Source organism: Petaurus breviceps, unplaced genomic scaffold, assembly GCF_028583685.1.
Source record: "Petaurus breviceps papuanus isolate PSGF00001 unplaced genomic scaffold, PetGlider_PUasm1.0 90865, whole genome shotgun sequence".
In the NCBI taxonomy this organism is placed as follows: domain Eukaryota; kingdom Metazoa; phylum Chordata; class Mammalia; order Diprotodontia; family Petauridae; genus Petaurus; species Petaurus breviceps.
The window spans coordinates 7090332-7116593 of NW_027187367.1; the positions used below are offsets into that span (position 1 = coordinate 7090332).

The 26262-nt window shown below is 39.9% G+C and overlaps 1 protein-coding gene and 1 long non-coding RNA gene across 2 annotated transcripts in view; both read right to left on the reverse strand.

The window, feature by feature from the left end:
* The window catches only part of UQCC2 (ubiquinol-cytochrome c reductase complex assembly factor 2), a 38098-nt gene extending 16272 nt beyond the window's left edge, over positions 1-21826 (reverse strand). Inside the window, exon 1 of the mRNA XM_069073476.1 lies at positions 21635-21826. Coding sequence (XP_068929577.1) covers positions 21635-21772 — 138 coding nt within the window. The 5' untranslated portion in view covers positions 21773-21826. The remainder of the gene's footprint in view (positions 1-21634) is intronic.
* LOC138150085 (uncharacterized) lies at positions 18666-19139 on the reverse strand. The gene is made up of 2 exons (XR_011165501.1): positions 19086-19139; positions 18666-18878 (listed from the first exon to the last, which is right to left on the reverse strand). It is a non-coding gene; the product is annotated as an uncharacterized lncRNA (long non-coding RNA).
* Positions 21827-26262: the final 4436 nt, after the last annotated feature.

A 26262-nucleotide genomic window follows, 5' to 3' on the forward strand; every position in this document is an offset into this window, starting at 1 on the left:
TGAAATTAAGTCTTATTGTATATACTAGAAAAATACAGTAGCTAAAAAGCACACATTAGCTAGTCTATACCTTTCTGTTATGGAATATTACATATTGCTTCCCTTCCATCTAAACAGTCTGGTATTCTTATGTTCATCCTCCCAGGCCATGTTTTGCATTGTGGTCCTCAAGGCTCATCTACAGCACTATCTTCTTCATGAAGCCTTTCCCCCAGGTGCTCATGTCTCTCTTCATAAATTATCTGCATATACTTTGTATGTCCTCTATATATATGTGTTGTTGACACTAGCTTAATGGAAATTACTGACATGTCAGGATTAACAGCAGCACCAGACCTGAAGTTCCTTAGGAGCAGGGACTGCTTCACTTTTGTCTTTGTATCCTGAGCACTGTGCTGACATATAACAGGCACTTAATAAATGCTTGTTGACATTTACTGGTGACATACAGTTGAATGAACAGCCCACTGAATTAGCATATCAAATCTATATCCTGAATAAGCACTATATATGGACAATGACCAAGGCCCATAATAACTTGGTTGGAGAGAATTCCATCTCTTTAACATCGATATGAGGTCCTTTCTCAAGCTAAAATGCCAAGCATTTAAACTCTACCACAGAGAGTGCAACTCCCATGGGCTGGCCATGCTGTTTGAATGCCAAACATATATTTACCTAACAGACTATTTGACAAAGAACTCACACAAAGACAGTGCTCACATGAAGGTCATAAGAAGCAATACAAGGATATTCTCAAGGTTTCACTGAAGAACCTTGGAAATGATTGCATGATTTAGGAGATATTGGCAAAGGACCGCCTAGCATTGTGTGCCTACATCAAAGAAGCACTGAGCTATATGAGCAAAGCAAAACAGCAGTAGCTCTAAAGAAATGAGATGCACAAATTTAGCGATATCTCCACTCCAAATATTTATAAGGACTATTTGTGCTCCAAATGTGGCAGAGCCTTCTGAGCTCATACTGGTCTGATCAGCCACAGTCTGACACACTGTACCTTGACTCCAATAAAGTGATGTCATTTTGGTTCTCTTTGAGAATGAAGGACAACAACCAATCAATCAATCAACCAGTTAGCCAATTCTCTATGTGATGGAACCTGGCTGTGAATTAAAGAAACTTAACACCAACTCAAAAGAATGAAAACTTGCAGGTACCTCAAAGGATAATGGAACAATTCATGACAGGTTCCAGTATATCACCAGTGATACTTCGTGGATAAGACCTGGTCTAGGAGATGACATCAAGAATGTATATGACTGAAAAAAGAAGGTGGATCAGTAATATAGAAGAATGAGAAACAACAGACAGATAGCTCAAGTGTTTTAACTAGTAGCCTCAACATATTAAAGAAACCAGAGGAAGACTTTCAGGGTCTTTATTAAGTCAGATAATATACACAAAGTGCTTTGAAAGACTTAAAGCACTGCAGAAATGCTTTCCATTATTATTTTTGGCACAGAGACTTAAACTCTACTGGAGGAGAGGGCATGGAGACCTCTGATCGTCCCACTGCAGAAAGTACTTACAAGAATAAGTCATTGTCCTCGACCTAATATCTTTCCATCTTTCCCCCTTTATTTCCAAGTTCTGGGACATACAATTCATACCCACTGATTCTGCTTCCTCCTTGAAACATCCATTTTCAGCTTCCAAAAGTCTTTAAAGAGCTCTTCTAGGTTTTCTATTTCTTCATCCACATCCTGTTTGGCACTCTGCTATCATCACAATTATTAACTATACTCTCTTCCTTTAAGATTTTTCTAATCTAGATTCCTCTTTTGTTTCTGCTTCAATTTCTACAGCTGTTCAGATTTTATGTAAGAGATTTGGGATGAACTCTCTGTTTATACACACACACACACACACACACACACACACACACACACACAAACTCTGTGTAATGGTAATGGTAATTTGAAGATCTTCCCTGCCCCTTGTATTGGCAAGCTAACAGGTACTTAGCACTTAGTTTCAAGTTCATAATTGTGTCGAGTATTAAGACTCAGAACTTGTGAATCCCACAGTGGGATGGACTTGTTGATATAACAGGAAGGGGCAGAACAGGGAGGAGCTAATACTGTATATAAGGAAAAGCCTAAGCTGAAAGAAGCCAGAACTTCTGGGAGCAAGCATCTGGAGGCTGGGCTGCTACTGCTGAAGAGAGAGGAGAAAACTGAGAAGAGAAATGAGAACTAAGAGAGGAAAACTGGGAGGAAGCATGGCTGTGGTGCCAGTACTTTGTTTTAATGTTACTTTGTCTGTCTGTTTTAATGTTACTTTGTCAGATCTGTCTGCTGATAGAGGATGGCGCTGTTGTTACAGAAGCCCTGGGACCTTGCTGCTGATTCAGAAGCCCTGAAACAGGATTTTCTTGTATGTTTCATTTTGTTTTGTTTTTTTGCTTTTGGGAGGGGGGAATGTAGGGCAATTGGGGTTAAGTGACTTGCCCGAAGTCACACGGCTAGTTGTGTTAAGTGTCTGAAGACGGATTTGAACTCGGATCCTCCTGACTCCAGGGCTGGTGCTCTATTCACTGTGCCACCTAGCTACCCCTTGTTGTATGTTTACAGAAATCCTGGAGGAAGATCTTGCTGATGTTTTCAGAGGTCCAGGGACTATACTGATAATTTGTGTTGATTCCTCAGACCTTGCTTGTTGGGTCTATGTTGATTTCACAGGCAGAAAGTGAATTGATGAGGATGCCAGCAACATGACTGAATGTTATTGTGGCTTTGTTAAGCTTTGTATTCCCAGGAACAGAAACTGTGAAGGACTTGAAGCTGACCAGACCCTGAGCTTCAGTCTGGAAGAGGAACCACACAAGAAGCTGGACAAAAAACTGAGAGCTGTCTGCCTTTGAACCCAAGTGGCAGTTGGATAGATTCAGGCAGGAACTGGGACCATGGAAGCTGAGAGCTTGCCCTGAATCAAGATGAAAAGACCTCTCCTTGGGTATTTAATGCAAACTGAGAAAATCATGACTCACTGTGGCCTAGGGGTGGAGAACTCTGACCTTCATATTCAGATGACTGAGTTAAGGACTTCTCCAATTAAGAAGACGACTTTTTGATTGAAGAGATTAAAACAATGTGACCTAGGGGTGGAGGACTTTGACCTTTGTACTTTGTGTCAATTTAAGGATAATTGAATTAAAGACTTACTAAATAAAGGACTTACTAAATGACTTTATCTTTTGATTAAAACTATGTGGCCACTTCAGTGATAAGTTGTGAATGCTGTACTTTGATTTCTATGAATGTTTTGCCTTAATTTGTTACTGAATAAATAGAGAGTTCACTACACTGTGTAATCAGAACCTTAAGCTGAATAAGGAGGTGATAGTCCCAGATGTAGATCTGATTGGCGTACACAGCACTGTGTTCAGTTTTGGTACTGTATTCTAGAAAGGATATTGATAATCTAGAGCAGCGCTTCTTAAACTATGTGCTGAGACCCATAGTTTAAGAAGTGCTGAAGGGGTCATGAGTGGAAAAAAGTTTAAGAAGCGCTGATCCAGAAAGTGTCCAGAGGAAGACAATCAGAATAATAATAATAGCTAGCATTTACATATTGCTTTAAGGTTTGCAAAGTGTTTTACAAATATTATCTCAAACTTATCCTCACAACAACCCTGAGAGGTAGGTGGTCTTATCACCCATACAGTACAAATGAGAAAAGTGAAATAGAGGCTAAGTGACTTGTCCAGGGTCACACAGCCAGTAAATGTCTTGCACCTTAAGTCTTACTGACTCCAGGTCCAATGCTCTATGCACTGTACCATCTAGCTGTCTTTAATGGTAAATTATAGCGGTGAGGAACTTCTAGTTCATGAACACAAGTTCAATGAACTAGGCATATTTAGCCTAGAAAAGTGAAGGTAGGGGGAAGGGATAGTGGTTGGGGACATTAAGGTCTTGAAATACTTGAAGATCAAGAGTTAAGGTCCTGAAGTACCTGAAAAGTGGTTATACTGAAGATGGATTAAATTTTATTTTGTATGGGGTCCAGTGGGAAGAACTAGGAATAAGGGAGAGAAATTATAAAAAAGCCAATTAAACATTTATGTTAGGAAAAAACTTCCTAAAAATTAGATCTAGACCCAGGATCGGTTCCGACCTCAGATACTTAGCATCCACAAAAAATAACTGGCTGTGTAACCTTGAGCAAGTTACTTAACCCCACTTGCTTTAAAATAAAATAAAATTAGATCTAGAAATGGCTGCCTTGGGAGGTAGTGGGTTCCCCTCATTGAAGATATTCAAGAAAAGGTGAGATGACCACTTGTATGTACTATGGTGAGAATTCTTTCAGGGGTATGGGTTGAATTAGTGGTTGCTAAGGTCCCTTCTATCTCTGAAATCCTGTGATTTTGTTACTGAGGCCTCCTGAGATTTTTTTAGATATATGGGAAAATTGCTAAAATCAGTAGAATTTAGTATGGCAATAAGATGAACTCTCTTCTAGGGCAAAGAGAAAGACTCTTAAACAACTTGTATGGTATCTAATACTCAATAAAAATATTTAGAAAAAGTTAGTTACCTAGCTAATTATTCTCCAGTCGCACATTTCAGGCCACCAATGACAGGCTAGAAGGGTGCACAACTAGCACTCAAGGTGACATTATCAACAGGAATAGAGGTGAGGGAAGAAGGAATTAGTTTCTCAAAGAATTACAAGTACTACCAACTGCTCAAAAAGAAATGGAAAAATGGTCAAGTCTATGTTCCCTTTCTAAATCAAACTCTGCAAACATCAAAAATTATCTTAGTTTGAGAGAACTCAACTATAGGCAGCAAGCTAATTCCAAGTTTTTTTTTTTCATTTACTGACAGTCTATACTTTGCTCATGGATCCAGAATAAATATTTCTGGGTTTTTCTGATGATATATATTGTTAACATTTACAAATATCATTTGTTAGCTTTAGATTATCTGATTTTGTATTCACATCTAATGAGTACTGAAATTTTAGGACTAATAGATGTACTAGACCTGAAAAAAGGCAGCAGTAGTAGCATTATGAAAAATTCAGCAATGCTAACTAAATGTGAATAAAATAGATGTTCAACTGACAAAATATCCTTTATAGCTCTATTTTTGCTCCTTTTGCATTTCCCCTGCTCAGCCGTCAGTAAATTTCTCTTTACCATATTAAACTGTTATACATACAAATCTACACCAGTGCTGCAGGCGCTGATTTCGATTTGGAAAATTGAATTCTGGATAGTGATAGCAACTGGTATAGCAAAGAACCCATTCTAGACATAAAAAAAAGAAAGAGCAGTACTTTTGGAAAAGGGTTATATAGCAAACTGCTTTGCTAATTAGGGTAGATCAGGGTTCAGTCCAGGAGAATCTAGGAAGGAAAGACTTTCATTATTTGGTAATAAATTTCTGGAATTAGTTCATTCCTTTATTCCTTTCTATCAAAATATTTATTGAGCACCTCTTATGTGCACAACACTCTGCTAGGCACTGTAAATAACAAATCAGTATAAAACAAGGCACCCTCCTGGAAACTTATGATCTAGTGGAGAAGACAAGACACATATTTAAACAATTAAATAATATAAGGTAGTATATGCTAAATGTTAAAGGAACAATAGATCGTGTTACAGGAACTTAAGAGTCTGATCACTGCAGAAGAAATGAAGAAAAAGGTTTCATAGATGGAGTGAGACTTCAGTTTGGCCTTCAATACAATTCAACAAACATTAATCTGCCACATAAGACACTACATTAAGTACTGAGATATAAACAAAACACGCTAGGTATAGAGGATACATAGACAAAAACAGTTCTTGCATTCCATGTGTTCATATGTAAATAAATACAAGGTAATTTCAGGAGGGAGTAAGAGTAATTGGGGGAGATCAGCAAAGGTTTGGTAATAAGTGGCTTGGAAGGAAGTTCAGGATTTTAAAAGGCCAAGGGGATATCCAGGCACAGACAGCAACTAGTACATAGGCAGGCAAGGAGGTGTCAAGTTCAACTAGAAGGCAGTATTACTACAACACCAAATGCATGAAGGGAAATAATATAAAATAAATCTGAAAAGGTAAGTGGGAGCCAGCTTGAGAAGGTTGAAAATTCCAGGCTGAAGAGTTTGCATTTTAATCTCAAATCAGGAGACTATAGATGACTTCTCAGTGAGGGGAGACCCTGACAAGGTCAGACTCAGGCTTCAGGAACATCTATTTGGGGGAGCAGAGAGACTAGAGACAGAGAGAGCATAGAGTAGGTTCAGGAAATTAGGTGATAAGAGCCTGGACTAGATTGTCTAGGTGTGGGGGTGGGGTGGGATAGGGGGAATATGAGAGATGTATAGAGATTAAAGTCAAAAGATTTGGCAGATGATTAGTTATGGGGTGGGGGGGAAGAATGACTAGAATGACTCTAAAGCTGTGTTCATGGAAAGGATAATAGAGCTTTTCAAAGAAAGAGGGTTGTGTGGAGAGTCTTCAAGGATAGGCAGGGATTTGGATAGGTAGAGTTAGGTCAGGGAAAGGAGGGTTATAAGATGGGGGAAAATGCTGACAGTGAATATGTACCATGCATGTTGGGAGGGTGGGGAGCTACAAGAGTTGACCAGCCTGGATAACACAAGATTTACAATTGGCAAGGACTTTTACCTAATCTACTCTAACCCTAATTATAATGGCTGCATTCACTTTAAAGGACACAAAATGGGTTGGAGAGGTAAACTGGGGCCAAATGATGGATGGTGTTTAAGCAATGTGAGGCTTGAGTTTGTAATTTATATTCTAGGTGATGGAGTACCACTGAAGGCAGCTGTGGTCAATAAAAAGAACAATGGATTCTGAGTCAAGAGACCTGGATTTGAATCTAGACTGACAGCAATGTGACCTTGGGCAAGGCATTTGACCTCAGTTTCTCATCTGCAAATGGAATAAATAATTTCGTAAAACATTTTTTAAACCATAAAACTTTATCATTTATAATTACTACTTTTTACCAAACTCTCATTCCTATCTACCTCAAACATTCCTCTCCCCAGTCTTTATCCTCTTCTGTCCACTTCTTTCACTTTGAACCCTTGGAACTCTCCTCCCCACCATCTATACTGTTAATAAGGGGTGTATGGAATGTTCAGGGAGGACTAGCACCTCTAGTGTGAGGGCTTGCTGAGCCCCTTTAAGGGCTATTCATCTACCTTCAGTGTCCACCTTCGGCCAATTTTTGCCTGATTCTCCAAGAAGCTGTAGCAATGCACAGTGGCCACATCTGGTAAAACTATCTCACAGATAGGCTAAACCACAGTGGGGGTAACCAAAGGGCCTCAAATCTGTAGGTGAATTAGGGGGATGTCTACCCCAAGCATGTGAAGGCTTCCCCCAGTGGAACAGGTGGATGAGAACAATTTGTTCCTGGTTTGTTGCCAGTTGTCCTGACTTTTGTCTTGCCACTGGACTCTGGAAGAGTAAGGCCAATGACTTGGCACAACTCTGCCTCACTTAAATCTAACTCACCAAGTTGAGCCATCATTCATTTGTGATGTCATTGATCCTCTTGGAAAACAAAGGATGAACAACAACACTGTTATTAATAAATTCTCCATCCTAGAGATCTTAACTACTTCCATTATCTGATGCTAAGTGAAACTTGCCTTATTCCAAAGAAACCAAATCATGCCCAATCCTTGGACCAGGACAAGAAGGATGCATATTGGAGAATCTTGTCATTGTCAATATACAAACCTCCAAATTACTCCTTCCTTCCTCTTTGACTTAAGCACTTAGTTTAGTCTTCTTCAACCCAATCTCTTCAATATTTGGGATGATGAACCTTCTTATATTTGGACCTCCCAATTAACTTATTTTCCTCAATTTCTATGACCTACTTCCAATCATCCATACACAGATGTTATTTAAGCTCATTATCCCAAACTTTTTCATCTCCTAAGAACTCTATGAAATTCCCCTTCTCTGATCACAATCTTCCATCCTTTCATCTCATCCAAAATGACTACTACTCACCCTGCTCTTTGTCCTTCCCTGTTCTCCCATTTCATCACCTCTGCTGTTCAAGCCTCAAGTAGGTTAATCTTTGAAGTCTTGCCTCTACAATTATGCAGTTCAATAAGGGGAATCCTTGGAATATCCTTGAATCATTGTTACCGTGCACCATTGTTCCCACCCTGAAAATCTTCTACCTGAAGTCATTCTTACCACTGGCCTCCTCCATTATTCCAAGCAGTGCTAGAGAAATTTATGAAATAGTCCTGACTAGATTCACTAATTCACATTAGCTAACATTTTCCAACTGAGTCCCTATAACAGTTGTCTCAAATCTCCTTTGAAGCCCTCAACTCCACATTTAGATGACTGCCTCCAACTTTACTGAGAAAACCAATGTCATCCACCATGAACTCCTCCATCTCCCATCATTCACAATTCAAAACCTCTCTATTGTCTTCATTTATTCCTTTTCCTTTGTTCTATCCTTAGAAAACAACACCTTTCTTGCCAAGGTCAACCCTTGGGTCCCATCTTTTCTAAAATCTTGCTTTTTCAATCATCCTCTTTCCTCTTCCCTTTTCCCCCTTTTATATTCTTTCCATCTGCCTACAAATGTTCCATTCTCCTCGCTCCTTAAAAATTAAAAAAAAAAATTATGAAACTGGTATTACCCCCAAACTACTAGCTTTTCTGTCTTCTCATTTACAGCAAAATTTCTAGAAACTGTCTTCTAAACTTGTTGTACCGTGGAAAGCGTACTGGGGCGCTGCCGGAGACCTGACGTCAGATCTCATCTCGTCACTTACTCGCTGTGAAACTGTGGGGTAAAGTCGCTTCTCTGAGTTTCAGTGTCCTTACTTGTAAAATGAAGGGAGTGAACAAGATGACCTCTAAGATCCTTTCTAGACTCCACTTCCAGAAAACTCATTCATTCTTCAATGTTTTTGTAAGGTGGCTTCTGACCCTCCACCACTTTACCAAAGGTACTCTGTTCAAGGTCACCAACAACTTCTTAATTGAAACACTTTTTCTCAGTCTTCATCCTTCTTGAACTTTCTTGGCTTCTGTGACATAGCTTTCTCATTTTTCCTCCTACCTGTCTGCTCTTTTTTGGTCTCTTTTGTTGGTTTATTGTTTTACTGACCCTGGTTCTGGCCTTTGCCATCTCTTCTTCTCTTTAACCATTCCCTCAATGATTACAATTGTTCCCCTAAGTTTAGTTATTATCTCTATCCAGATGACTCCCATGTCTGTGTATCCTGCCCCAGTAGCTGTCTTGGGCTCCTGAGGTACATATCAAAATACCTGCTAGATATTTCCACCTTAATCTCCCACTAGACCCTCAAACTCAATGTGTCCAAAACAACTCATCATCTTCTCTAAATTTGTCTCTCTTCCCAACAATGCTGTTTGTTATGTGAATCCTCCCAGGCATGAAATTTGAGTCATCTTTTATTCTTACCTCTCCCTCATCCTCCATAATCAATGTCATATCCTGAAGATTCTACCTATATACCAGAGGTTGATATCCTAGTTCAGGTCCTCTTCATCACCAGCCAAGATTATTGTAATAACCTCCTATATCGATTACTCAACCCCCAGTCTCTTCCTCCATTCTTCACAGTTGTCAAAATAACCTTCCCAGTTACAGGTTTAGTTTGTCACTCTCTTGCTCAAAAACCTTCAGTAGTCCCTTCCTGATTATAAGATGAAATATAAATACCTTACCTGGCATTTAGACATTTTAGAATTTGGCCCCACACTCCCTTTTTAGTTTTATTTTATATTATTCTCCATGAACATTCTCTCTCTCTCTCTCAAATAAATATACATGCACACATACATTCTCAACAAACTAGACTACTAGCTTTTTTTTTTTAAATATCATCCTGCTGTTTCCTGCCTCTATTCATTTATGAAAGCAGTCTGCTGTGCTTGCAATGCTCTCTTCTCCTCATCGATTCCTGTTAAAATGTTTCCCTTTCCTCAAGGCTCAGCTCATCTTCTTCATGAAGCCTTCTTTGAAGGCTAAAAGTTTCTCTTCCCTTTTCACATCTTCCTAGACTACTCTGTCTGGACCTTTCCTTTGCCTCATCACCCTCTTTATTACATTATATATGTGTATATATTGTAATTTCCTCGGTAAACCCCTTGAGGACAGGCCTTAGGGCCTTTTTCATCCTTGTATCCCTAGTTCCTAGCAGTGAGTGGGAGTTTGATAAATATTCAATCAAGGGAAATGAATTGAACTGAAGGTTTGAAAAGAAAAATGACAAGATAAAAATTGTTCCAATCATTCTCCTAGGGAACGTTCTTTCCATATTCATACATACAGTATAGGTCACTCCATGATTGTTCTCCTTCACTCTAGCTACATTAAGAAACAAAGTGTCCCTTAAGCCACCTCTAGACTATAGAAGGCAATGTTTGAAACCTCTTTGACCAAAGGAGGCTGTGACTGTCATCCTCACTTTTAATAACGGAGGGCACCATGCTGTAGTGGAAAGATAAATGGACTTGAGAATGAGGAAATGTGACTTGTGGCCCAGGCTCTGTCACTTACCAGCTCTGTGAGCATGTTATGTAACCTCTTTGCATCTTACTTTCTTCATCTCTAAAAAGGGTACAATGATATTTTGTACTACTCAACTCAAAGGATCAAGGTGATTAAATTCCATAATTTATGGGAAAGTGTTCTGGGATGGCATAGTATTAACATACATGTGAACAGCTGTTATTATAACTGACAAAATATTATAACTGAAAAAATGACAATCTGTTGCTAGGCAGATTTCTTTCATAAACCTGATTTTGCCAGGAAGGAGAGGGAGAAGAAGAGAAAGAGAACACATAGAGTACTTTATTGTCGCCTCAGCTCAGAACCATCACTTTGGCATGGACGGTTCTATAAGCCACTCTCCCCTCAGTCCCTTTTTTAATCCATCCTTCACACAGTTGCAGAAAGCACAGGGCTGATCATGCCACCCCACTATTCATGAAGCTCCAGTGGTTCTCTCTTGCCTCTACAATGAAACACAAACTCTTCTGTTTGACATGTCTTTACAAACTGGTTCCAGCCCACCTTTCCATGACTACTGTAGATTATTCTCCTTCATATATTCTATATTATAGCCAAAACGACCTCCCTGCTATTCCCCATCTGGGACATTCCATTGCTCATTTGTTTCTTTGCACAGGCTTATTTCATTCCTTGAATTTTCACCTCCAATTCATAGATTTCCTCCATTCCTTCAAAGCTCACATCAAGTGCCCCTTCTTACAGAGGATCATACTGATCCCCTAGGTCCTAGATCCCTGCAACATTCTAAAATACCTGTACTTAACTGTAATCATGTTTCCTCCCCCCAATCATCTATCTACCTAAGAATGTCAGTTCCTTGAGGACACCCATGCCTAGCACACAGCAGACGCTTAACAAATGCCTTCTGAATAAATGAATTTGGTGTGTACACACATGCCAGGTACTGATATCCTTGTCAAAATTGCTTTTAAAGGAAACATTAATTTAATGATAGTTAAGATAAATAAATATAAAATCACTCAACTCTCATCAGTGATATTCAGAAAACCATTAACAATTATTTTAAATTTGGGGTGGCTTAATTCCTTCTATACTAAGTCATATGTGTTTATTTTAAAGGCATATACAATAGCATTTACAGTTTTCTAGAAAGACTTGTTAGAGGGGTGGAGTCAAGATAATGGAGTAAAAGCCACTTGAGCTCTCCCCCAAACCCCTCCAAATACCTGTAAAAAATAACTCTAAACAAATTCTAGAACTACAGAACCCACAAAATGAGAGTGAAACACATCTCCAGCCCAAGACAGCCTAGAAGGTCAAAAGGAAAGGTCTATTGCACCAGGCTAGGAATGGACCACGCTGACACAGAAAGGGCCAGAGTAAGCCTCAGGAGACTTAATCACTGGTAGCTGTCGCTAAGTTTCCTGAATTCTCAACCCACAAATGTCAAAGATAGCATAGAAGGTCAGTGGGAAAACTCTATGGGACCTGGGTGGAAAGAGGAATGTGGTCTAGTCCTAGTCCTGGGGCAGCAGAGGTGGTGGTGGCAGCTGCAACAACAGCTGCTTTGGAGCTCCTGGACCATAGATATAGTGGGGATTGAGCAGTTGAAGACAGAGTGATTGCAGGAATTTCTTTGCTGGTGCTAAGAAAGGATTCTCTTGCTTTGCCCTACTTGGATCTGGGTCACAGCCCTGGATGGTGGTTCTGCAGTTTGAAGACCTTTCCTGCTTTAAAAGTAAAGTCTACCCCCTAATAGGCTGAATGTAATCACATGGAGCCTGTGATGGAGGGAATTTGCTGAAGGGTGCAGCAAAACCCACAGAAAGCTTTCCTGCTGTGAAGATAAATTCTATCCCCTAATGGGCTAAATATAGTCACATGGAGTCTGTGGTGGAGGAGTTTGCTGAAGGGAAGCAGAACCCACAGAAAGCTGGTGGTCAGACCTAGCCAGATGATGGAAGAGAAAGGACACTCAGGCAAGGCTAAAGGATGCTGTGGCTGTCAGCATTATTATGGCTTCTGAATAATCTTTGGTACTATGATGGAACTGGCTTACTGGTTTTGGGATTCGGTTTTCTGGTGTCTAAATAAATGCTTCAGTTCTATCCTCTATCTGGAGAATTTGGTATATGTTGCAATCAAATGTCATGCGATACTTATAGTCACTGTCTTTATTGTGATTGTGGGCGCTGTAAATATTGTATTGGTGCTACAGCATGTTGTAGCTTGTGGCGGCAATGGAGAATAGATCCTCTTCACCGTTCTAAGGCAGAAGAGAGTGCTTGGGGTCACTCCCAGACCATACCGCAGTCTAGGAGAGGAGTAAGCACCTCTCCTTTGAACATACCATTTTGAAAGAGCTAAAAATTTACAGGTTCCTAGTTTTTCCGAAAACAGCTGTACATAACCCTTGAAGCTTGGAACAGAACAGCCACTCCTACCCCCACTAGAAGCAGACTCCTACCCTGACAAAGTGTTTAGAAAGTCAAATATTTGGCTGGGAAGATGAACAAACAGCATAAAAAACCTCAGACTATAGACTCTTACTTTGGTGACAAAGAATATCAAAACATACAACCAGAAGAAGACAACAATGTCAAAGCTCCTACATCAAAAGCCTCTAAGAAAAATATAAACTGGTTGTAGGCCATGGAAGAGCTCAAAAAGGATTTTGAAAATCAAGCAAGACAAGTAGAAGAAAAATTGGGAAGAGAAATGAGATGCAAGACAATCATGGAAAATGAGTTAAAAGCTTGCTAAAGGAGACCCTGCCCCCCAAAAAAACTGAAGAAAATAACACCTTAAAAAAAAGAGGAGGGGCGATCAAGTAGCACAGCGAGTAAGAGCACCGGCTCCAGTGTCAGGATGACCTGGATCAAATCCGGGCTCAGATACTTAGCACCACACCCAGAAATAACTGGCTGTGTAACCTTGAGCAAGTTACTTAACCCCGATTGCTTTAAAAAAAAAAATTTAAAAAAAGATGAACCCAAATGGCAAAAGAGGTCCAAAAAACCAATGAGGAGAAGAATGCCTTAAAAAGCTGAATTTCCCAAATGGAAAAGGAGGTTCAAAAGGTCACAGAAGAGAATAATTCCTTCAAAATTAGATTGGAGCAAATAGAAGCTAAGGACTTTATGAGAAATCAGATACTATAAAACAGATCCAAAAAAATGAAAAAATTGAAGTGAAATATCTCATTGGAAAAACCACTAACCTAGAAAATAGATATAGGAGAGATAATTAAAAAATTATTAGACTACCTGAAAGCCATGATAAAAAAAAGAGCCTAGACGTACGTCCTCTTTCTAGAAATTATCAAGGAAAACTGCCCTAATATTCTAGAACCAGAGGGTAAAAGAGAAATGGAAAGAATCCACTGATTGCCTCTTGAAAGAGATCCCAAAAGGAAAACTCCTAGGGATATTGTAGCCAAATTCCAGAGTTCCCAGGTAAGGTAGAAAATATTGCAAGCAGCCAGAAAGAAACAATTTAAGTATTATAGAAACACAATCACAATATCACAAGATCTAGCAGCTTCTACACTAAGGGATAGGGGGCCTTGGAAGATGATATTCCAGAGGTCAAAGGAGCTAGGATTAAAACCAAGAATCACCTACCCAGCAAAACTGAGTATAATACACTTCAGGGGAAAAAGTGGAAATTCAATGAAATAGATGTCTTTCAAGCATTCTTGATGAAAAGACCAGAGCTGAATGGAAAATCTGACTTTCAAATATAAGAATCAAGAGAAGCATGAAAAGGTAAACAGGAAAGATAAATCATAAGGAACTTATTAAAGTTGAACTGTTTACATTCCTACATGGAAAGATGATATTTGTAACTCAGGGGACCTTTCTCAGTTTAAGGGTAATTGGAGGGAATATAGATAGACAGATGGCAAAGAGCGAGCTGAATATGAAGGGATGAGATCTAAAAAATAAAATTAAGAGGTGAGAGAGGAATATATTGGAAAAAGGAGAAAGGGAAACATAGAATAGGATATATTATCTCACATAACAGAGAAAAGAAAAGGTTTCACAATGGAGGTAAGAGGGGGGAAGTAAGAGGGAATGAGTGAACCTTACTCTCATCAGATTTGGCGTAAGGAGGGAATAACAATACACACTCAACTGGGTATCTTACCCCAAAGGAAAGTAAGGGGGAAGGGAATGGGGAAAATGACAGAAGGTAGGGCAGATTTAGGGAGAGGGTAGTCAGAAACAAACACTTTTGAAAAGGGACAGGGTCAAAGGAGAAAATAGATTAAGTGGGGGGTGGGATAGGATGGAGGGAAATATAGCTTAATCTTTCACAACATGACTATTATGGAAGTGTTTTGTATGACTACATATGTATAAGCTGTATTGAATTTTTATGCCTTCTCGGTGAAAGTGGGTAGAGACGGAGGAAGGGAGAATTTGGAACTCAAAGTTTTGGAATCGAATGTTGAAAAGTATTTTTAATTGGGGGAGAGGGTAGTTAGAAGCAAACACTTTTGAAAAGGGACAGGGTCAAAGGAGAAAATAGAATAAGTGAGGGACGGGATAGAATGGAGGAAAATATAGTCAGTCTTTCACAATGTACCATGGAAATGTTTTGTGTAACTTCACATGTACAACCTATGTTGAATTGCTTATCTTCCCAGTGGGGGTGGGTGAGGAGGGAAGAAGGGAAAAAATCTGAAACTCAAAGTTTTAAAAATAAATGTGTATATGCAAAAAAAAAAAAAAAGAAAATTATTTTTATATGCAACTGGGAAATAAGATATACTGGCAATGGGGTATAGAAATCTATCTTACCCTACATGAAAATAAGGGGGAAGTGGATAAGGGGGGGGAGGGTGATAGAAGGGGGGAAGGGATAATCAGAATGCATGCCATCTCAGGGTATGGGGAGGGAAGAGATGGGGGGAAAATTTGGAACTCCAAATCTTATGGAAATGAATGCTGAAAACTAAAAATAAAATTAATTTTTAATAAAGGGAAAAAAAGAAAATAAAAACTCAGTCAATGCAGAAAATAAAAAAAAAAAGACTTCTTAGCAAGTAATAGATTTTATAGTTCTTCTATTCAGGTTTACATAAGTGGGAGTTGGTTTATAGTTACAGATCTCTTGGAAATCAATTTCAGTACCAAATAAACTCATTAAAAGAATTTGCTCATTTTCTAGTAGTTAAGTCAACAATTACAGTAGTTCTGCCACCACCCTCCACATTGTTATTCACACTTATTAAGTTCTCAGTATGGTAGAGAGCAGGTACTCTTAAGGAGTTTGCATGCTAAAAAGACAAAAATGTTAAAGGTCCCTTCCAGCTCAAAAATTATGTGACATATTAATTTTCTTCTCTTTTGTTTTTTAAAGCCTGTGAAGTAAGTGTTTGGAATGAAACAGTAGGTCTCCAGCTTCCCACCACTTGGTCACCCATTGGCTGATTTAAGGAGAAGTACATCTTGAAATGGGATATAAATTGGGACAATGATTCTCAAAGTGTGTTCTTACTGTAGAATCTAAGAGCTGGTTTTCTATAATATTTATAATATTATACTTTGGTTTTTGATAAGAATTAACAACTTACTGAGGTCATTTAATAAAAATTACTATCTTGATGCATGCTTTGTATGCATCATATTCTTCCCATTAATTTTGGTAAGGCTTTTTAAAAAGTAGCATAACGCCTCCCACTGCACTCCCCACCCCCTCATCAAAATGACTGTGGATCCAAAATTTCTTCAATTTCATTTCATTCTTTCAAATTCAAGACCTTGGATTATGTGGAAAAGAGAGGAGACCGAAAAGGATGCCTTAGAAAGGTTAAAACAGAAGGAGTTGCCATATTGTTCAACTTCAACTGAGCAATAAATACTTAACAGTACCAAAAAACTCCTTGATTTTCTCACACCATATTCTTTCTTAGCAAATTGTAAAGCCAGGAGGAGACAGGCATTGCAGACATTTATTAACCTCATATCCCAGTCACTTGATACCTGTTCATTTTAATACACCTATTGTTGCTAGTCTCCATCTGATGTGTTTTAAGTGTTCAAGGCATCTCTGACACTGAGATTTTCAGCAAATTAATGAACTTGACTTTGTCCATTTGAACACCCAATTACACTGGTCCTGGGCATTGCCACTGATTGCTATCCCAAGGTACTACTAGGCTTTTGCACTTAACAAGCACTTAACAACTATTGCTGAAGGCCTAACTGAACTACTATTTGCCTCCATATATCTATATATATACAGAGCCAAGTACCAAATACATTGTAAAGTAAGAAGATTCCAAAGCTCTGCCTATTTCTAGCCTCTCCCTCAATAGGATCCAAAGTGGTCATCAGTGAAACTTAGTCTCTTAATTCTATCAAAAAATATGTTTTCATGACAAGGACTTAATTTGTTTTGTTCTTATTATTTGCTAGGTTTCACCTCAACATTTCACGAAAGAAGACCAACCACCAGCTTATGCTGCCACCAGTTTTTACAGCATTTCATATCTCAACTAAACTGAAAGTTCCATAAAGGCAAGACTATGTATTTCCTTCTTTTGCATTTCTCATAGTGGTTAGCACACTGTTTTGCACATAGAAGACATTAAAATACTTAAATGATTCACTTTGCTGTACATTTCTCTTAACTTTGTCACATCAGCAATTTTTAGGTGTCCTGATGTCTGATAGCAATTATCCAAAAAATTTATCAGGCAATTATTGAGTCCACTTATTTCGTATTGGTCATCTCCAGATAGATGTCCTACAGGCACTTCAAATTCAGTATGTCCAGAAGAGAACTTACCATTCCCTCCAAATTCTCCCTTCTTTCTTACTATTTCTGTTGAGGGCATCACCATCCTTTCTGTCACCTAGGTTTACAATCTCAAGAATTCCCCTTGACCCTTCCCTTCCCTATGCTACCCCACACAGACGCATGCCAAGTCTTGTCAATTCTGTATCTAAAAAAACTTACATCAATCCAACTTCTCTACACTCACATGGCCCTTATTACTTCTCACCTGGACTACAATTGCTTCCTGTTGGTCCCTCAGTCTCCAAATTCTCCATACAATTATCAAAGCATAAGTATCAGCCCATGTCATTCTCCTGCTCAAAAGGCTTCAGCAGATTCCTTTTGACTCTAAGATAAAATACAAATTCCTCCATTTGGTTTTAAAGCCCTTCACACACTTCCTTTCTGAGATTACTGAATGTTTCTCTCCTTTACAATACTACATATTAGCCAAATAGGTCTACCAGCTAGTTCTAGAACTCGGTATCTCATCCCCCAACTCTGCCTTTGCATAGGCTGTCTCCCATGCCTGGAATTGACTCCCTTCACCTCTGCCTCATAGAATCCCTAGCTTTCTTCAAAGCTCAGCTCAAATGCCACCTCCTAGAGATGGCTTCACCTGATCTTCAGTGAATAGCAAATAAAATGCTAGCTGTGGAGTCAGGAAGACCCGAGTTCAAATCCTGGCTCAGACATTTAGAGCTGCACTCAACTGATTGAATAGCTACACCCAAAGGACAGATATGATGTGGTTCAATGTCAAATGGGAAAGATCACTAGTGGCACATCATAGGGATCTGGACTTGATTCTGTGCTATTTAACATTTTTATCAGTGATCTGGAAAAATGGATAGCTAGCATCTTTATTCAATCTTCAGATGGCACAAAGTTAGGAAGGATAAGCACCACCCTGGATAACAGAAGAACCAGAAGCACTGGGCTAGATGTTTACCATGATGAAACTGAATAAGGATAGTGTAAAGTCTCACATTTAGATCCAAAAACCTGACTTTCCAAATAACAGATGGAAAAGCAGGGTTAACAGTTGGTCTGAGAAAGATCTGGGGATCTTAGTGTACCAATGAGTCAACACGGTGGTAGACAAAAAAATTAATGTGCTCTAACTTGGGTTGCATTAAAGGAGGCACACCTTACAGGAATAAGTAAGGGATAGTTTCTCTGTACTCTGACGTGGTCAGAACTAAACCTAATACTATATATTTGTAGTGCTATTTTCAATTATGCATCTCACAATGCAAAACCGAAGTTGAATTTTAAAATCTGGCAGAGCCTATGGTTGCTCTCAGGTTTGCAAAAGGGACTATTCAAAGAGTCAATCAACAAGCATTTATTAAGTGCTTACTATATATATGTCAGGAACTGAAGTATTATTCTGGATGAGGAACATTATGTTTAATTCTGGTCACTATGGCTTATGAAGGACATTATTAAGCTGGAGAACATCCAGAGGAGGGCAAACAAAATGGTGAGGGATCTTGAGTCCACATGACAATTGGAGTAAGGAACTGCTGATCTTCATTCAGGCTGAAAAGTAGAGTAGGGAGGGAAGGAAGAGACAATAATAATTTTTAAATATCTGAGAGCTGTTATATCTTCAAGTATTTGAGAGTTGTTATGTAAGTATATGAGAACTGTTATGTATTCACAAAATTACATAATTTACAGTTGTAAGTGACATCATTAGCCATCTATTACAATGCATATCCAAAAGAGATCAACATTTTAACCTACCAGACATCTGGCTATCCAGCCTCTGCTCATCCTGTTTGAAGTCAAGTGTCAGAACTAGAAGCAATAAGTAGAAATTACAAAGAAGTCAATTTTGGTTTGATGCCAGGAAGAACTTCTTCATAATTAGAACCGCCCCAAATGGAGGAGGCTGGGCCTAAGGAGGGGGCAGTTTTCCCATTACTGGAGGATTTCAAGTAGATGCTTGCTAGGCATGTAGGGCTACAGATTTTCTGACTATAGATTTTACTAGATGGCTGCTGAGAGCCTTTCTGACTGAAATTCTGAGAACTGATACCAATAGTATCTAACATTTATATAGTGCTTACTATGTGTTTGATACTGTGCTAAGTGCTTTATAAATATTATCTCATTTGATCCTCAAAACCCTGGGAAGTAGGTGCTATTACCTTCATTTTACAGATGAAGACCCTGAAGTAAACAGATGTTAAGAGATTTGCTCACAGTCAAATAGTTAGGCAATATATGATGCCAGATTTGAAGTCAAGTCTTCCTGACTTCAGGGCCTAGCCCTCTATCCACCCAGTCACCTAGCTGCCCCATAACTGTGGAACTACCCCTTGTTATCCTACTTTCAGAGAGAAGTCTTTGATATTTACTATCTAAATCTCTGAGTTCCTTATGTCTCAGATATACAAATGACTTGCCCATGTTCACACAGCTAGTAAGTATCAATTTTGGAATTTGAACCTTCCTAATTCCAAGTCCAGTTTTTTATCTACTAAACCACAATGTCTCTATTAAGTTAGACTGGTTAAAATAACTACAGTAAATACCAAACATATGCAGAGACTAACTTGACTAACTTAAAAGGGAAACAACTACAATAACACAGCACAATGCACAATAAAGCTGTAACAGAAATGTGATGATGATAAAGTGATCTACGGTCAGCAATTAGGATAAACAGTTCCAAAGCAGAAGGGCTGTTGCTGCCACCCAGTATGAGCTACTCTGGGGTTTGTGTTGCAACATAAAGCTGTGTTGACACATTTTCCACCTCTGATATTTCTTGACCAAGTCATATGGCCACAGAAGGGACACATAGTCTCTTATTTATCATTTATTCGACAAATTTATTAAACATCTACTCTATTCTGATACTGTACTAGAAGCTGGGCATACGAAGACAAAAAAACCCAAACAATCCTTCCCCTTAAGCAAGTCACATGCTATCTGTAGGAAAACAAAGTAGAGAAGCAAATATAAAATATATACAATGCGATTATGGGAGAGAGTGGGCACTAACAACTGGGCCCCATTTATCAGTTTCTATAGAAAAGAAACTGCAGGCCAACTCAACCAGGGAGAAGAAGAAAAATTAACATAATAATATTAGCTTTAAGGTTTACAAAGCACTGTACATGTTATCTCACTTGATCTTCAAAATAACTGAGTTAGATGATCTTACTATCCCCATTTTACAGATAAAGAAATTGAGGCAGATAGAAGTTAAATACTAAGTGTCTGTAGCTGTATGTTCTTAACCACTACCCCAACATCTTATTTTCTGTGTGTGTGTGTGCCCAAGTTTTAAGATTCACAAAGTGCTTTATATACATCATTTTATATAATTTCTTTCGTACCTTCATGAGTTGACTGTGCTTCACGGTTCATAAACAGCTGAGGTAACAAAACAATGGAATCTAGGATACATACTACCACAAACTCTGGCACAGAAACCGTGCCCCAAAAAAGCACCGTAATGGGAAGATTTGAGTTGGAAGCATTGTAAGAGTTCATACTCTCATTTCCTTCCTTTTGCAACTGAAGAACTTGGGATCTAGAGCTGAAGTGACTTGCCCCAAATCACACAATTAGTACGGTGAGTCAGAACTAGAATCCAGTACTACGGTATGTCCAGTGCTTGTCACTATTATCATAGTGCCTCACGGAGGGGGGTGGGGGATGGGGTCCGGCAGATTCTGGCGCTTTCCAGTCTTGCCAGTAGCAACCCATAAAGAGTAAGAAGGTAACGATAACTTCTCTAATGGCTCCTATTACCACTTGTTTTGTGCGGGTGAAAACTGCAGAGCTTGATTTGAGCTCAATGTAAAGGAAAACTAACAACTGGCAGGCATTACAAAACAGAACGGGCTGCTTTGGCGGGTAGGGCATTTCCCATTACCATTAGTCTTAAGGGGGAAGGCTGGATGGCCACTTGTCAAGGAGGTGACTACATTCGCACTTTTTTCTTGGGTGTATGGCCACGTGGGCGACAACGACCTCTAAAATCCTTTCCAATTCTCGTTAATTACATACCGCCTGGCACCAGAGCACGTCGACATTATAAGGTAAAAGGATGTGGCAGATGGCCTGCTCCACACACGTGCGGGGTCGAAACCAACACTCACGTGTTATAACCCCCACCTTCGCCCCACCCCCCACCAGTGAGGGAAAAGCGTGCGCAGGCGTCAGGCTCACCACTTGCATTGCCCCGCCTCCTCCCGCTTTGCCCTCTTCTCCCGTTTGTCCCTTCGTTCCCCCCCAGCCGCCTTTCCGCTTTAGGCGGGACCCCATAGTCCGGTCACCTGGGTGTTCTCTCCCTCCCGAAAGGCCTGCGCCACCCGCTGCCGCAGGTAAGCGCCCAAGTCTCGGCCCCGTTTGGTCTCGTCCAAAGGCCATTCCTCACAGAGCTTGAGGAAACGCCGGTAACGGCTGGCCGCCATCTTGGGCCCCTGTGCTCGCCGCCCCTCTGAGGGAGGAGCTGGGTAGAGGCAGGGTGGCGCATGCGCTCTAAGGCTCCCAAGCCTAGAGTAGAGTGTAGTCCGGAGTGGGGAGGGAGAGGAGCGGGAGAGGAGCACGCGTGCGCAGTTTCCACCACTTTATGTTTCTGCCCCTATAAGGGGCGCTACACGCCGGTATTTGTTTGTCTCTTCCTTTCCCACATTATGTTCAATAAAAAAGTGTTAAAGCGAACAGAATTCAGTCTAATTCGTGTTTTTCCTTCCATGTGGTTATTGTTGTTGTTGTTCAGTAGTTTCAGGGGTTTTCTTGGCAAAGATACTGGAGTGGTTTGCCATTTTCTTCTCCACTCATTTTACAGATGAGGAAACTGAGGCAAACAGGGTTAAGTGACTTGCCCAGGGCCACAAAGCTAGTGCCTGTTTGAGGCTAGACTCCTGACTTCAGGCACTGCACGCTGTCCACTGTGCCATCTAGCTTCTGCTTTTTGCCTTCCTAGATACCTTTTAATTCCTAAGGGCAAGTCAAAAGTAGTGCGCTCTGTGGAAAGAGAATCAGGTCTGTGGTTAGCCAACCTCCAACTCTGCTTATCAGATTTTGGCCTCTCTGAACGTCATTTCCCATATTTAAAATGGAATAGAAAACCCCTCCCCGCCATGTGCAGAAATGAATCTAAAAGCTTAGATGTTCTTCACTTTGCATAGATTCAAAAGTGATAGACATCTGAGACAGAACACCTAAGTTTGAATTCCAGCTCTGGTGTTTACTAGCCATGTGGTCTTGGACAAGTAATTTAACCTTGTAAGGCCTTGGTTTCCTCCTCTGTATGATCTACCCTTTTCTATCAGCTTTTATTGCCATTACATTCAAAGTGGTGACAATAAATAACATTTATACCATTTATCTCACAGAGTTGTGAGAATAGACTTTTGCAGACCTTAAAATTCTACGGAATGTGTTGTTAAAATTAACATGTTTCATCTTAATGACAAGACAGTGGAAAGTTCTTCCTGCTTATCCACTCTGTGTTCTCAGCCAGGCTGTTTGCTTCTCAATCTTTATTCCTGTCCCTTTTGGGCCCCACATTCCCCAGTGTTTCCCAGGCCTTGCCCTCCCAGCTTCTACTAATTCTTACTTACAAATGCTGTCTCTCTTCCTCTCTTTCTTCATTCAACCCCACTGCTTCCTGTGATTACTAGCTTCTACACTGTCAAATTGGACTAAGTCTGAAGTTGTTTTTTTCCTGCTAGTTCTAATAAATGTACAGGTTCTCCCATACACCCTCATTCAAGGCTCTTTGCTCTCTGCACATCCCCATGCTGTGGCAGGAAGAGCGTTGAACTTGCAATGAAAAAAAGTCTTAGGTTTGAGTTATAGCTCTGACATTTACTACCTTTGAGACCCTGGTCAGTTAATTAGGATCATAGAATCATTGACTTAGAATCAGAAGGGACATGGAACTGATCAAGTCCAACCCTCTTACTTTACTGATGAGGAAACTGAGTCTGAGAGAGGTTCCCTGACTTTCCTAGGGTCACACAGCTAGCAAAAGTCAGAGGTGTATCATTCAAACTCAGTTCTTCCTGCTTCTAAATCTAGCACTATGGTACTTTGTTGTTGTTTAGCTGTTTCAGTTGCATTGAATTCTTTGTGACCCCATTTGGAATTTTCTTGGCAGAGATACTGGAGTGGTTTGCCATTTCCTTCTCCAGCTCATTTTACAGATGAGGAAACTGAGGCAAACAGGGTTAAGTGACTTGCCCAGGGTCACACTGGTAGTATCTGAAACTAGATTTGTACTCAGGAAGATGAGTCTTCCTGACTCCAGGCCCTGCACTCTATGCATTCATTTCGACACCTAACCCCACCTATTTTCCAGACCAACACTACCTGACCTATCCTGCCTAATTATTGTATTTATAGCTACACATTGCTAATGATTACATGTTTATTTCCCTTGAGGTCAAGGATAATGTGTTTCATGTCTAGCTCAGAGTGTTGAGTGCTGTTTATCCTGTGAGTTCTGTAAGGTACTTGTTGACTGACAACAGCTGCTATTGTGGAAAGTACTTGGCTAGGCCTGATAACTGCCCCTAGGCTGGTGGAAAGATGTTCCCAAAGTCTCTGTGCACTGACCTTGGTATCCATTGGTATGCCCTTACTCAGCACCACAAGCAGCCAGGGAGTATGATTTGTTGAGTCAGTAAAAGGTTTTGGCTACCAAGACAAAAGTGTGTGGGTGGGCCAGAAAAAGAAGCTGGATGCTGAATGAAGCCCTGACTACTGACCTCTCTCCTCCCTTCCTTTCCCCCTCTCCTTCTAGTTAGGTTTTGGTTTCCTAGGCTGGATTCAGATTAGCTTCATTTACCTTCTAAGGGCTTCTCTGTGCCAACGCAGGGGCCTCATGCAGTTGCCAGGGGGCAATGGGGTGGGGAGAACTCTCTTGCTGTGTTTTACCTGGGTCTCCTTTTTTTCCTCAGTTGATACCTGCTCGTGGTTTGTTCCTGACTATCAATAATCAAGGCTCTCTCAGCTTGTCAATTAACTGGCCCCCTTGGAGACACATTAAAAAGCCCTCCCTGGAATTTGACTTGTTGGTGCCAGCCCCCAGAGGAGTTCATGACCATTTTAACACCCACCTGCTGACAGTCCCTCAGCCCTCATTGAATGTGCTCTTCCACTAGTTTATTGAAAAAAAAAATCCCACTACAGCAACACCTCCTGAGCAATTTAGAAACTGTATTTGGGCTTTATAGAGCCCAGAGCTCTCTTTATAGAAAAGAGGCAACATAAGGAAGAGGGAAGGGGAGGGAGGGTATACTGCATCCGTTTTTCATGTTATAATGATCACAGTAATTGAGACCCAGAAATCGCACATTTAAAATGCATAAAAGTAAAGATATAGTTTTTGTAATGCTTTGATGTAAATAATGTAAACATTAGAAAGGAATTATATACTTAACCAAATTGTGATGTACAATTGCCTACTTTTTCTTCCTTCAGCCTGCCCACTGAATGAAGAGACTGGATGTGGTTCACTCTGTTCTCCCATATTTAAAGCAGTGGGTTGTTGAGTCTGAATAATAGTCAAAGTACTAAGGTTTAGAGCTGGAAGGCATCTGAGAGGTCATCTAGGTCAGCCTCCCTCATTTTACAGATGAGGAAACTGAGGCTCAGAGAGCTTTAGGAACTTGCCCCAAACTATGTGGGTAATGATAAGTGACAAAGTCAGAATTTGAACCCAGATCCTCTTTATTCCAGTCTCTTTTGCTTGATCGGGCTGCTTCCCTCGTGTCACCCCTCTTAAAAAATTAAGTCCAGACTATATCTCTACTTCTTTCTGTAGATTCATTTAATTACTTTTGTATGACAGTAGCTTGACACTTGAATCTTTCTCTCTAGAGACTACATGGATACTGCCTCGTAAAGGGTGACTGCTCTTTGATTGTTTTGAACTCTTTGGTGTTCAGGGTGCTCTGAGATACGTTGAAGTAATATAATAAAATGTAACATAACAAACAATCTCCTATTGTACTATTGATATGTCTCAGGCATCTGAAGGGAACAGGTACAATAGTATAACACTCACATACTCCAGAGAGCAGTCTTCAAATGTCTGAAAAAAGAGAGGTCAAGAAGAGCTCTGTGGCAGTCAGAGATTTAAAGAAAGGCTGTTTTGTTCTTGGATTAGCCTTCATACTTTTTGTCTCATTTCAGGGCAGCTCAGTGACAGCATGGAGAAGTTTTAAGAAATTTCTAATAAAATAGGCCCAAATCTGGCTGCAAGTCAGCATTCTTGGCTCTTGTTCAGCTCAGAATTTGCCCAGTGGCTTTTTTTTTCTTCTCTCCTTTCTCCTTAGTTCTTGGCACCCACGCTTTCATTTTAGTTTCTTGCCTCATCTTCTGTTTTATGTTTTGGCCACAGAGAATGCTGATTTAAATCAAAAGTCAGAAGTTTAGATCATTTTGAAGAGCTGCTGATGAGTGGTCTTGCTTTGCCATTTGTTTTATTAGTCTGCTTCCTGCCCTTTCCAGAACAGTCTGAAAAGGTTCTTGCAGCTGCTAAGAGTGATGGAGCTGCCAATGATGCTGCCCAAAAGCCCCAAGCTTCCTGATGACGAGGCATTATGGAAGAGCTGTAATAACATGCTAGTGTTTATCCTTCTCTTTAATCACCCAGGGACAGTGTGAATAACTAGTCTCATAGGTCTTCCTCTTTGGTTTGGTAATGGTGGGGCAAATCACTTCTTATCTGGAGAATCTGTTTTGGCTTTACTCATATTATTTCTTGCATATACTAGCATTACCATCCCCTGTGCCATCTCCACTTTTTTATAGATAAGGAAACAGACGTAGTGAAAATCTAAAAATAATAATAATTTAAATTTATGTAGAACTTTAAGATTTCTAAACATAATAACATACTTTAATATCTGAAGATGAAGTTAGAGGCAGTATCTGAGTTGATTGACCC